We start from the raw sequence: 15,594 nt of genomic DNA on the forward strand, positions 1-15,594 counted from the left end.
AAAATTTAGAAAGTGGCATAATCATTTCCATTCTTCCCTTGCTGGTTCTCTCCAAGAGAATACCTGAGAATTTTACTGTTCTGCTTGATAGGTCTACCATGTTTCTATTCCCAGGAATCTGCCAATTCCTTCTGAAAGCTCTTGAGGGAAGAGGTGGGGGAGAGACCATGAACTTCCTGCAGATCCTCCAGCTCTCTTTTTTGAAACAGTATTCCCTTGCAACTGTAAAGAAAGCTTTTACTTCTCCCCTCCTTCATGAATTAGGTTTCAGTTGCGAATGGTTTGTCTGTGCGTGCCCTTTGAACACTGTAAGTGAATTCCAGGCTCCCTCCTAGACATGCTGTACATTCCACCTAAACCAAACATCCCATGAACCATTTAGTCCACCCAGGCATTAGCAGAACTTTTTAACCCAGCCCATCCGGTCCTCCCCAGCCAAAAAAGCAGCAGCTGTGGCTGAGGGGAGACAGTGGGGAATGGGTGTGGTATGAGAAAACTGATGAGGGAAACCCAGGGGGTTCGGAGCCCCCTTTAATCAAGCAGATGTACAGTATATTCGTTCTGAGAAGAAGTAGATGTGAAGAAGATGATCAGGTCCAAGCTAGGCTTACATCTTGAACGTCTTGGAAACACAGGGCCTGTTTAAAGCATGAGGTATTTGTTCCGTCTCAGCTTGTATTATCTGCACCCAGTTCTTATGTATGGAAATTATGGCTCTTTGCTTCTGAGTGTGGGACAAATCAAACTAATTGGGGATCATTCAACCATGGTTAAACACATGTTGGTGCTGTGTGGTCCCCTCTAACAGCAAGGCATTGTCTACAGATGTGAGAAGCGATGCCCTTGGGGAACTTGCCAACTCCAAGGTTGCTAAGGAAAATATTTTCCAATAAACTAAGAATATTTAATATACATTAAGGCAATAATTAAAAATCGATGAGAGGAGTTTTAAAGGTCTTTTTGAAATGCACTCAAAGCAGTGGTGGGATTCAAATAATTTAACAACCAGTTCTCTGTCCTAATGACCAGCTGGGTAGGTGTGGCTTGGTGGTCTTGTGACTGGGTGGGTGTGGCCAACTCAATGTCACTCAGGTCAATGGGCGCTTTGTCTTAGCTGTTACAATATGATAAGGGTTAACCGGAGAGGCAGTTTCTGTAAGCAGGCAATAAAGATTAAACTAGAAACAACACCAGAATGTTTCCTTTCTGCCTTCCTTACAGGTTTAGCCCTATAAAGCAGAAAAAAACCAAAAGAAGATTTCTTCCAACAACGGTTCTCTGAACCTCTTAGAAAGTTAAGAACTGGTTCTCCTGAATAGGTGCGAACTGGCTGAATCCCACCACTGACTCAAAGTCAGTTCCAGAAAAACTGAGTCTGCTCTAGAGAATTCTTGATGCAAACTCACTAAGAAATGACTCCCCCCCCCCAACTGCAATTCTCTGATGGTCTCAATAAGTAGGACGGGGAATCCTATAGAAAGAGGTGTTCCTTGAGCTAACTTGGTTCAAAGCTGTAGATGACTTATAAGTTATAAGTTATGGCACATCCATAACTTATATCATGACAAGGGCTTCATGATAGAAAGTGGCCCAAATTCTGCATGTCTGTCGGTTTTAGATAAGGGTGGATAAGGCCTGAACCCTCATCTGGTGAACCTGGCTTACAGTTTTTGATTGAACTCAGAATGCTATTAATGGAAAGCATTTGTTGTCTAGTCTTACTCTAAGACGCACCTCCAACTACTACAAACTTTGATCTTTTTTCTATATGGATTCTAATCATACAATTCATTAAACAGAGGTGTTAGAATAATACTAGGCAATTTATTCCAACTCCATCACATCAGAATTCAGTTGGTTTAGATGACAGGAGTTACCAGGTTGAATGATCTCTCTGTCACTAAAATAAAGAATGAAAGGGAGGGGAAGAGAAAGAGAGATTGGGGATGTCATACGTCTTTGCAGAGAAGACTAGATTACATTTCTCTCTGACATTTTACCTTCTATTCAGAATAATTCTTTTTTATGGATCCATGGAATCCCACCAAAAACAGTAGAGGATAAATTCATGATGTTACGAAAACTAGGCTTCTGCCCAATTTCTTAGGCTTTCCTTTGTTAAAGCTCTTGGTGTTAAATCTCTAGCATATTTTCAACAATCCACTTTCATCAAAATATACATATTTGTGAGCTAAGATCACACCAAGGGTGAAATCTACTTACCTTTGCTATCAATTCACAAACATGAGCGCCTGCGCCCCCTCCGCAAATACAACAGGACTTTCTGCCATACAAGAAGAGCAAGGGGGGAAATCCCTGTACCACATAATTTATATTAGCTAGAAAAGCAGAAAATCCTGCTTTCTAGGTAGTATAAATCACGTGTCACAACTGATCGTTGGAATACGTCCGAACTGGTAACATTTTTTAACTACAGGTTCCGATGAACCAGTAGCATGTTCCCCTACCAGTTCAGGCGAACCGGTCCAAACTGGTAGCATTGCCCCCTGATCAGCACCTACCCAATATACTGGCTGATGTCTGGTTCCTAGGGGCGTGTTAAACTGCTGAAATGAACTTATCTTTAATGGATGGAGGAACAGACCAATGGGAGGGGGTTGCTTGGGAGTCTTTGACTGTATGCATTCCAATAGGGCACTGGTGATAGGCTCAGGGGGAGACAAAGTTGAAATGTGGGAGGGATTGGCCACTGGGATGCTGGGTGGGGCTCAAGGGATTGGCTTATAAGGTGGGGGCAGCACGACCAGCAGCTCCCAACAATGATTCCATTTTTCAAGAATTTGGTGGTCAGTAGTACCGGCGTGATAAAAAAAGCATTTAAATCAGGGTTGGTGTTTTCTTTTTAATTGTTTCATCAGAACCTTGACATTTAGTACATAGATGATAGGTATCCACTGTATTCCGTAACTATAGATTAGACTTCAAAGGGGAAAAAATCCTTTCTGTAAAAGACAGTGATGAATTACATTCAAGCCCAGAGATAAGAAAAGATCCAGTTGAAGCTAATCCTTTATTAGCTAACACCTAATTGACCCAATCTTGCCAAATTAAAGGTATAATCTTCTAATTGCTAGATATATCTTGAGAGATTCTCAGGTCTGCACAATTTCTTGATGCACACCTCTTTCTGGGAAAGCTCTGTGTTGCCAAAAGTCTCCGCCATTATTTCTGCAGTTGCACATTTCACCACAGTTGTCAACAAAACTACACAGATGTGTTCATTGAGTCATCAGGTGCTGAGCTTGACTCAGGCATGATTTTGTTTTGCTTGTCAACAATGTCATCATTGTGTCTGGCACAAGGGGATAAGCTCTTGCCTCAGAAGGAACTTTCAACAACAGTTGGACACAAGGAGCATAGAATTGTTTGGGGGATTCACAAGATCTGATAAGAATCTAGGAAGGAAGAACTGGATTAACTAAGCATTACAAAAAAAAGAGGTAATTTGAAGGAAATTGGAAAAATAACCTATAAATGTGTTTTGCAGCTACAAGAATAATTGGTAGCAAGTGAGGAATGGTGAAGTCATTCTGAGGAACAATAGACTATTAACAAGTGCTAGTAAGAATATACTCAGTAAAGCTCATATTGTACCAATATGGCTTTCCCAAATAGGGCATCCATGAAATGCTACCTGTTCGGGACCGATTCACCTGACCCGGTAATAAAAAAAGCTACCAGTTCACCTGAACCAGTAGTAAAAAAAATGCTACCAGTTCTGGCTAACCGTTATTTCCAACGATCACCTGTGACCCACGATTTATATTAGTTAGAAAGCAGAGATCCCCTGTTTTCTAGCTAATATAAATTACATGCCACAGCAGATTCCCCCCCACCTTGCTGTTCTACTTACCTTTGCAGGCACACTTGGTAGCAAGCTCCACCCACATGCCTGGACATCATCACATCTGTTTTTGACGCTCTGCGCATGCACGGAAGGTCCTGTGCATGCACGGAGGTGGCCCATGCAAGCGGAGAGAGCACGAGCATTCACCAGTAGTGAAGGTAAGTAGATTTCACCTCTGAGGGCCTCTTGAAAATCAGTTAGGACTCCCACAATTCCAAACCAGCCTTAGAATTCCTTATTTAGGATGTGGGGAGTTTTAACTTCAACATCTCCACGAAGTCAGATTGGTGAAGATTGCTGGAGGGAATACAACAGCCAGCAGTAAAAGTGATGTGAATCTATGCATAACTTCTTGTATAACTCAGGTGATTTTGCAGTCATCCCTGTAATTCACACTCCCTTCTCTGATGGTTGAAAGAAACTGGCACCGGACATCCGTTGATAGCGTGTCACTCTACTGGCAACGTGTGTGGTCCAACAGCCACATGTTGTTCTTGGAACTAGAAAATGAAAAGCTAATAAATACAACCTTCTTTTAAAAAAAAAGAAAAAAGAAATAAATGCACTATTTATTATTCATGTTGCTATGTTACACAGATGTCTGCAAGAAGAAAAATGCCAAGAAATAACCATTTTGACATGAAATACTTAACTTTTTGTTCTTCCGACCACAATTTCTGCAGATGTTTCAGTACATTTAATGTATGCTTTCTATCCTATTTTCTTGGGACAACCATCATGATGTGGTCTAAGGACACTTTGAGTCTCTCTTGGGAATATTGGAACCTAATATTCTCCTCCTTCATAGAGCAGCTCAAATAATAAAATTTCCAAATTTACAACCCTGGAGATCTCTTAAAAGCAGGATGTTTTCCTATTCACAGGAGTCTTGCTCCATCTACCTTAATTGAGAGTTTTCTAATAGATTTCGTGGCCATCTTAACAGCAAAGCAGATCTTAATCCCTTTAGATAATTTGTAGCCAGTTTCTCTATCACTGTAAAAGCTTCCTGATTTGCAGGAACTGTTTACTCACCATGCAAATTTATCTGTCCCATATAGACTTGAGAAGTATCCAGAATTTGGTGGGGGGGAACCAAAGACAAAAGTCCTCAACTTACAACTATTTGTTTAATGACCTCCATTGACATTGCTTGTTGGGACTCCACTGGGAAAATTGCAAATGATATTCACAAAACCCTGGGATGCAGCAACTTTCATAGATACATACCAGTTACCAAGTGCCCAAATTGTGAGGACACTACAGAGAAGTCAGATGAGCAGTGTTCCAATATCTCAGGGGCTGCCACAAAGAAGAGGGATTCAAGCTATTCCCCAAAGCACCTGAGGGCAGGACAAGAAGCAATGTGTGGAAACTAATCAAGGAGAGAAGCAACTTAGAACTAAGAAGAAATTTCCTGACAGAACAATTAATCAGTAGAACCACTTGCCTCCGGAAGTTGTGGATGCTCCAACACTGGAGTTTTAAGAAGATGTTGGATAACCATTTGTCTGAAGTAGTGTAGGGTTTCCTGCCCTAAGTAGGGGGTTGGACTACAAGACCTTCAAGGTCCCTTCCAACTCTGTAATTCTATCTATTTTATGAGCAAAAAGGTTATAAAATTGGGTGCAACGCACTTAATGACAACATATCTTAGCAACAGGACTTGTGATCATCAGTCAAGGACTACCTATAGTGCAGTGGTTCTCAACCTGTGGGTCGGGACGACCCTTTCACAGGGGTCGCATGACCCTTTCACAGCGGTCGCCTAAGACCATCGGAAACACATATTTCGATGGTCTTAGGAACCAAGACACCAATTTTATGGTTGGGGGGTCACCACAACATGTGGAACTGTATTAAAGGGTCGCGGCATTGGGAAGGTTGAGAACCACTGCTATAGTGGCTACATGCCCAGCCTATAACTATAGATGTAATCATTGCAAAATAATGGTGTCCTGCTATCATCACAGAATGGTGATATGCTGATAGCCAGATAGCTTTTCTCTCATACTAAAATTCAAAACTTTTATAAATGCCCAGAGAAAAGGGCACAGTACGTACAGAAAGCGTAGGAAAATAGATGCCAGCAATTTACTTTTCCTGCGTGGAGTAGAGTTAATTTCCACTCTCCTGTTAGCTAACTAGAGTGAAGGCAGATTTGTTCAAGGTGCTCAGTGCATCTTCTCAGTATTCTGAGGTCAGCAAGCATAAAAACAATCTTCAGCTAACTTTAAAAGTATTTGGAGCATTTAAAAGTGAAAAGGTTGCTGGATGAAAGTGCTACGAAAGGGCATTATCTTTTCAGAATCGATCCATTGGTTCATTCATTAGTTATTGATTATCTGACTCCACGCACACATTGAGGAAATCTGATCTGTCTATAAATAATCAGATCTTGGGATCATTGCATATAATTCAATGAAGAGCATATACAGAAACTGTGGAAAAAAAGATATTTTCATGTTAGAGTTCCTTAGGCAAGAGATTTTTTTAAAAAAATTATATGTCTGCATCACAAGTACTATCTACAGTTCTGATCACCACACTGGAAAAAGAATATAATAGAGCTAACAAAAATTCAAAAAATGGAAAACAAACATGATCAGAGAGTCATTATATCACCCCTAAAAGAAAAGGCCAAAATGTTTAATTTTAGCCGGGATAGAGGGGATGTAGAACAACTGAGAGGGGATCTGATTCAAATGTATAAAAGTATGTTTAGCATGGAAACAGTGGGCTGGGAGAAAACTACTACTGAAAATTAGGATCACCATCCAGTGAAGGTGACCTGAAAAGAGATTTAAAAGAATCTTTTTTAAAAAAGGAACCCCTCTTCACATAATACATATTAACCTGTGCAATTCACTACTGTACCACAAAATGTGTAGTTGACCTGTCACTCCTATGACTTTAAAGAACCTTTGGATGATTGCATGAGAGACAAATCTCACAAGAGCTATTGGATTCTTAAAGATTCCAAGTTACATCTGATTTCAGGCAGCATGTCACCAAATACTAATCGCAAGAAACAGTCCCTGGAAAGTGCCAGGTTTTTGTCTCCTGTTTACCATCCCAGTTTGTCTACTGTGAAAAATAAGAAACTTTGGAAAGTAATGAAAAAGCAGTAATTTTTAACTAAAATAATTCAGATGGGCCTTGACCTGAGCCAGCAGGGCTGTTCTTATGCCAAAAAAAAATTCTGCATTCCTCTCTCTCAAATTTCATCTTGTTAGTTTCAATCCAGTGCTTCACTCTGCATCTTAATGCCGGCTTCTGTCATTTTTCATAGCTTTACTTAGTTTTGTGTTTTTTGAAGATTTAATAAATGCATCTCCTACATCTTCACCCAGGGCATATTAAAAAAACAAAACAATCCAGGATACAATATTCCATTTCTGAGGGCCTCCAAAAGCATTTGGTACCCTGCAGCTAATTAGATGGACTGCGTATTGCACCATAATGGGCTATTGCTAGTTTCCTTGTGGGTCCCATTATAATCAGGAAGGCATTCATTTTTTAATTTTCAATGCCTGAAACCACACAGATCTTGAACTCCTGCGTATCCCATGTTGCAGCAGTAACAGAGAAGGATATATCAAAGGGCAATCCTTTGGCACTCCCTACCCCTTGCTGTTCCCTCTCCCACTGTTGTTTCTTTTCCCTGCATTTGTTTCTGCTTTTTTACCCTTCAACCTCAGTATAAACACCAGTTAGGATTTCTCTATTGCAAAACGCCGTTCATCCGATTCCAGGACCATACTTTAGATCTGATGAACTGCCCACATGAATCTGCCCTGATAAGTTTATTTTGGTGTCTCATTCGGTGGATAGTGCTGATTACAAGAAGAAAATACAGGGGGGAAGGGAGGAAAGAGCAGCGTTGAGCGAACCAAGAACCCCCTTGGTGGCAATCCAAATAGCCCCCCTTTATTTGCTTTTTTCTGGTAAAGTTGAAGTGAGAAAACCCAGGACGGTTTTAAGAATGAGTTGGCATCACCTGGGAAAATACAACTGCCTTTCATCTTCTCGCTCCTCTCATCTCTCCCATGGCATGTTTGAGAATTTTGAGCTCCCAGCTGGCCTAACTCCTTGTGCTCCAAAAAGAAAATTCCCATCCTCCCATGAGGGAGGAACACTTCAAAGTGTTCAGACAAGGCACTGGCCAAACTGTTGAGTGGCACATTTGACTGCAAAGAGGGTTTACATATGGCTGGAATACACACACACACACACACACAGAGAGAGAGAGAGAGAGAGAGAGAGAGAGAGAGAAGGAGGGAGGGAGGGAGGGAGGGAGGGACAGGGGAGAGAGAGAAGAGAGGAGAGAGAGAGAGAGACCCTTCCAAGGATATAAGGGCAGGAGAGGTGAGCTCACTAGCTTAACTGCTGTAAATGCCCTTGAAAATTTTTAAATATCAAAGCAGATTTGCTGCTGCCTTTAATAGTTCTAATAATCAGCTGAAAAGCCACCCTGAAGAGGGGTCTTTAACACGGCCTTCCTTATGCTTGATTTATTGCTGATCCATCTCCCTCTGTTTTCCTTATCTACAGTCATTCTTACAACAAGCTAGGGAGGTGAAATTTCCACAAATTTCTTCCTTAAAGATAGGGAGCTCAGGAGATAATGGCCTGCCAGCTGCAGCCCACCCACCACTAAGATTCAGATGCGGCCTGAACAAATCAAGCATCACATACAATCCCATTCACATGAGCCAAGATGCTTTTAAAGATAGCATTAGAGATATTGGAACAGAGAATGGAGCAGTGATGTCAGATGAAAAATGATCAATGAGAGAGAGCTATGCACCATGAATTCCACAGGATTGGAGACAAACATACTGACCGCCCATTCCGTGCTTTTTTATAAATACATGAAAATTATGTATGTAGAACCTCTGTATACACAAAGCCAGGATGCATGCATGGCTCACAAAAGTAAAATGAGGACCCAGATTGTTGAGGGCAGTATGGTAACTCTGTAAACCGCTTAGAGAGGGCTGTAAAAACATGATGAAGCTGTATGTAAGTTTAAGTGCTATTATTGCTAAAACAACATTATCTTAGTCTTTGGTTAACACTAGAAGAGAAGAGACATTATACTGAATTCCTCCTGAAAACAATCACATATCTAAGCCTAACACTGTAACCATATATTATATTGCCAGTTACATTGAGAGATGCTGTGTTTTTGTTGAAGTGTCATTGTGTCAGGCCTGGAAGCCATCATTTACCTTGGACCTTCAGGCCTGCCCCATTTTCTACTGTGGGAAAATGGGACGGGGGTATGGAGTACGGGAGATATAGTCTAAATAAAATTCCTTTCTCAGAGTCAAGGTCAGCTTGCTCTGCACGGGGAGTGGTGTGACTGGGAGGCATCTCCAGTTGGGACGGTGCCTGATTGGACCATGTGATCAACATGTGGGTGCTGGGCAGGGACTTGAGCTTTTGTTTGGGTGGGGGAAACCTGGAAGCTTTCAGATTCGGGTTTTCTCAGATGTATCAATATGACATCTCTAATAAAATGGAACTTTGAGGAAAATCAAGCCTTGGAGTCTTCTTTCCTTGGGGGTGTTACTTGGGACCCTGACACCTGGTTTAGCACTAATGGGAATTCAAATTCAGTTCCCTTCTTCTCTAGTGAGTATGGTCAACATTTGAACTGGCTTACACAACATCTTACAGAACCTATCCAGCTTCTCTCTTTAATCTACCCCACTTGTGCTCTGGTCTCCACCCATCCATCTTTTTAGTTATAATATTGATGCATTCTCATTGTGGGTTTTTCATCCTTTATTTTATTCTATTTTACTTCTGTTTACACTCCTTTAATTTTCTTCCTTTATTGTAAGTCACCTAGAGTAGCCCCACAGTGAAATAGGCGGCAAATAAATATTAGGCTGTAAAATATTTTGTTTGTCTATTGCTTAATATGGTTGTATAGTTTTATATTCAAAGGGTTATAATGTAACAGGTTTGGGAATTCATTCCACTGTGACATATTTAACTCAGCTGTTATTGAACCAATCACGGCATTGCGTGCTACTCTGATCCACTTATCTCAAATGATAAATGAGTTTCATTCTCTTATAGCGTGAATGAAAAAGAATGTTAGATTTTAATCTCAGAAGGCAATTTTACTTGCTTCCCAAATGTTCTCATTTTGGTACTGTTGGAGCAGGCATCACTTTAATGTGATTTAATTTTAATTTATTTTTTTAAATTTTTTTGCTAAGAACTCTTTTGCTTGAAGAAGCCTTTGTGGAAGCCATCTTGTGTCGATGAAAAGCATGATACCATTTATTCTGTATTGTACCAAATATACTATTTGGCAGCCATATACATTAATATATTTAAAACAATGCCTTTCTTCGTTGTTTTTATTAAGATACCAAAGTCTCTGAGGAAGATGAATGTCTGAGTATAAATTCAAAGTCCAAGTCTGTTGCCATTGCCATTGTTGCAGCCAAAAGCAATAAGCAAGATTTCTATAGTGTCTTTCAGCATATGCACACCAGAACGGTTCACAAAGTGTCATTATGCTCAGGTAAAGAGAAAGAGCCAAGCAAAACAGCTATAGCTGGGATTTGGAAGGAAGTTTTTATAGAAGGCATCTATGAGATACCCAGCCAAATTTTCCAGGTGTTGTAACATGCCATTTGCAAGCTTCAAACCACTTTTCTTGAGCAATTTCATTTATGTCCTAGCTCAAGTCAGGAACTTGTGGTTTTAAAAGCAGGATTTTAAAATAGCATTGTGCTCTTCAAGAACATTTCAGAAGATTGTGTGCCTCCATTCCCACACACAAGTCTTGGTGTGCAGATAATGTTGAAAGCAGACTTAGCTAAATGGGACCACAAATAAATTTAAATTTTTCATTATTAGCGTTGTAGTAAAACCACTCAGTGTAAATGATTACATAGCTGAGAGTTGAAGCTTAGATGAAATACTGAGGCTGTTTCTACTCACTGTAAATTATACGGAATAAAGCTAGATAGATAATGTAATTTGAACTGACCCAAAGCAGCTTTTCAATGTTCACATCAATTCATGGCAGCCTTCTAACCAGTTTTATCCAACTGGGTTTCCTTTGGGTCAGCCAATCCATAGATCTTAGAATTTGCAGCCTTAAAATTGATGGTTGAGAATTCTGAGAACACAGGCAGTCTTTGTTAAGTGACTACCTCAGACAATGACCATTCACAATCATGACAATTATTTTAAAAAGTAACATTGTGATCAATCTTTGCATATACAATCTACGCAGGTTTGTAAACCAAAGGAAAGCTCAACTAAGATCATAAGCACAATCTTGGTTTTACCTAGTAGCTGCTTTGTTTAATAACCAAGTTGCATCTCAATTATAATCTCTAAAGGAGGACTACTTGTAACCATCCAAAAACCCATCTAGGCGAAGCCAAGTTGGAGAATTGCTTCAAAACATCAGAACATTAATCCAGCTAGCTTGTAACATTTGCCTTAATTGAATTGAGTCCTGTGAAGATTCTGACTCAGGATAAGTCACTGTAAGACTGCCCTTGTCTCTCAGATATCTTTGGACATTTGAAACCATTGCCTCTGACTGTGTTCAGCTTTACCTCATTTCCCGTTCCCTATGTTTGTTTCTCTGCAAAGATCTCAGGAGCAAAGAGATGAAGCAAAAGGGATTTGAAGTCAATATAGGAATGTTTGACAAGGTTTTCTCTAGGAGGTATGATTTATGTGGAAAGCAGGAGGTCAACAAAGATCCATCTGTAAACAGGGATGAAGTAGATGATTTGGAAAGGAAAGGAGATAGCATTGAGAACATGCACTCTAGATCTCCGCTTTATCGATAATAATACCAGTGTTGTCTTGAGTTTGAGTATGTAGCTGTAGCATCCATATTAACTACTGTGTATAGTCATGGCTATGGGTGGATTCGCACAGCGTTGTATTATGTCATTGCGAGAACTTACTACTAACTGAGTATGTGGCATATACTCTAGCCCAGTGGTGAACAATTAATTTTCTCAAAGGTCCACATGAGAAACAGAGACCTCTGTTGTGGGCTGAACCAATAGGCTGAAACTTAATTCTGTTCAATATTAATTTTATCACTTTATAAAAAGCAGTAAATTACATGGTTTTGATTAGCTGCTACTGGCGAGAATACATGTTGCATCTTATTTACATTTGATTTGTAATTTCCGATTGACCTCATAATGGCCTGACAGACAGCCAAAGGGCCAGATGTGGCCCGGGGGCTGTAAAATACCCAGGTCTGCTCTAGCTCAACCTGTTCTCTTTCCTGATTCTGTTCTCCTTCAAAAATCCTTTTTATTGTTGTTGTTGACTACACTCACAATGGAGTATTCAAGCAGTCACAATGTATACTGTCAAGAAAAATATGTGTCAATGTTTATTAGTAGCTCTGGAAAGGCATGAACTACTTGCGTAGGTAAAATCAAGCCATTTGTACAATTTTCCTGGCAGCATGACAGAAGCAGCTTCTGCTATGCCTCCTTTAGGATTTTTCCTTCATTCTATCCTACAGCTTTGAAATATCCAGGTAGTTTCCAATCCAAGTATTAACCAAAGACAATCCTACTTGGTTTCCAAGCTCATCCAAGGATAGCTTAGTCTTGCTCTCTTTCACCCTAGTAGTCAAAATATTTTTATAAAGGGATGTCTTTCCTCCCACCAGAGTTATTTATTTACCACTTAGGTTCTATGTATCATATAATATACAATATGTATACATATAAAATAGAAGATCCACCTTGGACATTTTCCATGGCTCTCAGTCATTGTCTGTCAAATGCCATGACACCAACATGATCTCTTATAAGAGATCTAAGAAACTAATAAAAGAGAGAAGCAACCTGAAATTAAGGAGAAACTTCCTAACAATGAAGACAATTAACCCATGGAGCAGCTTGCCTTCAGAAATCGTGGGTACTCCGTCACTGGAGGTTTTAAAGAGTCTCTTGTCTGAAATGGTATAGGTTCTCCTGCTTGAGCAAGATCTCCAAGGTCTCTTCCAGCTCTATTCTATTCTAAGAATTGGAAACAGCCTTGCTGGCTGCAGACTGGGCATTGGCTTTCCCATTTGGATGTTTTGTGTGTGTTACAACTGTAATTCCTAAAACATCAAGCCAAGTAAGGCAGCAGGCCCAAACTCCAAGCAAACCAAGCTGATTTGGATATCTGAGAGTAGCAATCCCAACACCTCTGGAAGGCACCTGTGGGAAAAATTTAACAGAACTCAAACCTAACCTCTTGCTGGTGTGCACATCCTGACTCCAGGAAAGGCATAAACAAAACCTAGTTTTAAATCCATGTGTGAACTGAAGCATTCAAGGTAGTTTTTTGCATAATAACTTCTTCCATGCATCCTATTCCCAATCTTTTTAACAGCTTTAGCAGGCAGAATGCCAGATGTGTGCTGTAGTTCCAAGGGATGCCTGGCAGGGAGAAAAGAGAAGTGGGAACCGCTTTCTTTGAGGTCTAGATTTAAAAAACTGCAGGGGAAGGGGAGGATGGGAACTGAGTTATGAGCTGCCAAAACCATGCAAATAACCACTCTCTTAATTTGCAAAAGGAATGGTGGGAGTTAAACTTTAGATCAAGAGGTGTGGAGAAGGGGGAGGCCGCTATGAAAAGCAAGTGTTGCTCTCTCAAAGTGGTGGCACAAACTCTTGGGTCTTACTTTCAAATACACCAGAAAGTAATTTCAGAGCTTCATCATCTGCAGTCAGTTATACCACAGATTCCTCTGTAAGCATGAACTGCTGGCTGTTGCCAACTCTCCCCTAGCAGTGTGCTGAACATGCCCTCAGAACGTTGTTCCCTCCAGATTATTGCGCTTTGCACCAGAATGACTCTCTGAGATCCAAGGTGGTCTGTCAGCAGTTTACCTGTCAGCAAAACGCCACAAAATGAGGAATGGTACGGAGGGGAGCATGGGAGTGCTAACACAGCAGGAGCAGCAGGCTGGATGCAATTCCACGACTGGGTTTTGCTTGTTCAGATTATAGTCCTCTCTGTGTCTTATCACAACAAGCCATTTTGCTAATCTCACACTAGTCTCACTCCTAAGCACGGTTTCCCCCACTCCTAAAAATGAATTACAAATATTAGCCATTGCTCAAAAAGCAAACGCAGCAGCGTCACTGCTCCTGCAAAGATAAAATTATCTGTAGCAAGATAATTGCTTTTGCTGGCAACTTGTTTAGTCTGTCAGCTGTAGAGGGAAGAATGACAGAAGTCAATTTAATTCCATGCTAGCACTCCCCAGGCCAAAATGGAAACCCTCATGCTGACCAGACATTCTGGATATTCACCCTCATTTTTTTTAAAAAAAAGAGTATTAATTGTATGATTTTAGAGAATTATTCCATTATTGAATCAACTCATGTACATGTAGTTGCTTGTGAATAATATCTCTGAAACAAAGAAACATTTTCTATTTTTAAATCTCTTGAGGCAGAAAGATTGTCTTAGCAATAGAGAGATGACATTATGAGGGGAATATAGAGAAATGCTTTGTTTTAGGGGGAACTAGTGATCTGTTATAAATTGTTTTTAGACGTCTGCTGCTTCATTAATTATGATTCTTTGAAGTGTTTTTTTATCTCTATGAAATTGGTCTTCAATCACACAAGTAGGATCTGTACCAAAATGCTGCAGGATGGAAAACGGCTCTCAATTGGCTGCCATGCCTCCTGTCCTTCCTCAGAATTCTCCATTTCTTGCTTTCTGTTTTTAGTTTCCTATTCAGGGTGACCTGATTTCTCTGCAGGCCCCATCTTCCTTCAGCAACCATTTATTAGATGGGGGGGGGAGAGAAAGACAGGTTCCCAACCTTTTTTGCTTATTAGATGGAAACTTGCATTCTTTTTGCAAGGGAATAACTGCCACTGCCCTCTTACCTGTGCATTTTGGCTGTGTTACAACAAGCTTCCAAGATTACTGTGGTATACATGATATTGCCTTTAAACATAGAAAGTTTTCATTAAATCTCTGTGAAAGGAATTCAAACTACATGACCAGTATGAAAAACGCCACATCAATTATTTCCTCACTCACTCTTCTCTCCACACTCATATCCTAGGCAGCTATCTAGTATGCTGTATGAAAACTACCAGCACCTCATCATTATTCCAAGATTTTCTCCCATCCACTCACGTCAAAAACACAATCTGTGAAGGAATAAATTAAAATTGACAACTGGCTCAAGTCGGAGTAAATAACCTCTACCTTATTTTTGTATTTTATTATTTTCAGAAAAAAGGACCAAGTGCTGTCAGAACGGAACTCAGACATAACCTATAAATACTAACTTGAGATCATTAATCTTTCAAGTTTGAGCCTGACGAATATTTGAATGTAGTCATCTCAAAAGTCAGTGTGTTTGTCATTGAGTACAAAGGGTTTTGTATGATTTGCTGTCATCTAAACAATGTTGATGAGAAGTTTGAAAATCACAACTGGCCAGGGAATAGTTTGAAATAATAAATCTCTTATTAACTTATTGCATTTATTTGAAATAATAAATCTCTTGCTAACTTATTGTATTTTTTTTATTCTGCTGTATATAATGGGCCTATGGCAATGACAACAAGCCCAACCCAAAATGGCAAAAACTTCATGAAATTTGGCTAGAAAATGATTTCCTGAAATGGACTTTTTTTCTAAAATTAATTTCTTGAAATAAATGTGTGAGTTTTCAATGTATTTTATTC

General features: G+C 40.0%; 1 protein-coding gene across 1 annotated transcript in view; it reads left to right on the top strand.

The window, feature by feature from the left end:
* Nucleotides 1–11,706, top strand: part of LOC116506336 (potassium channel subfamily K member 16-like) — a 163,864-nt gene extending 152,158 nt beyond the window's left edge. The window contains exons 6-7 of the mRNA XM_032214026.1: nt 10,257–10,415; nt 11,504–11,706. Coding sequence (XP_032069917.1) covers nt 10,257–10,415; nt 11,504–11,706 — 362 coding nt within the window. The remainder of the gene's footprint in view (nt 1–10,256; nt 10,416–11,503) is intronic.
* The last annotated feature ends 3,888 nt before the right edge of the window (nt 11,707–15,594 follow it).

The sequence above is a fragment of the Thamnophis elegans genome, chromosome 1 (genome assembly GCF_009769535.1).
Source record: "Thamnophis elegans isolate rThaEle1 chromosome 1, rThaEle1.pri, whole genome shotgun sequence".
In the NCBI taxonomy this organism is placed as follows: Eukaryota; Metazoa; Chordata; class Lepidosauria; order Squamata; family Colubridae; genus Thamnophis; species Thamnophis elegans.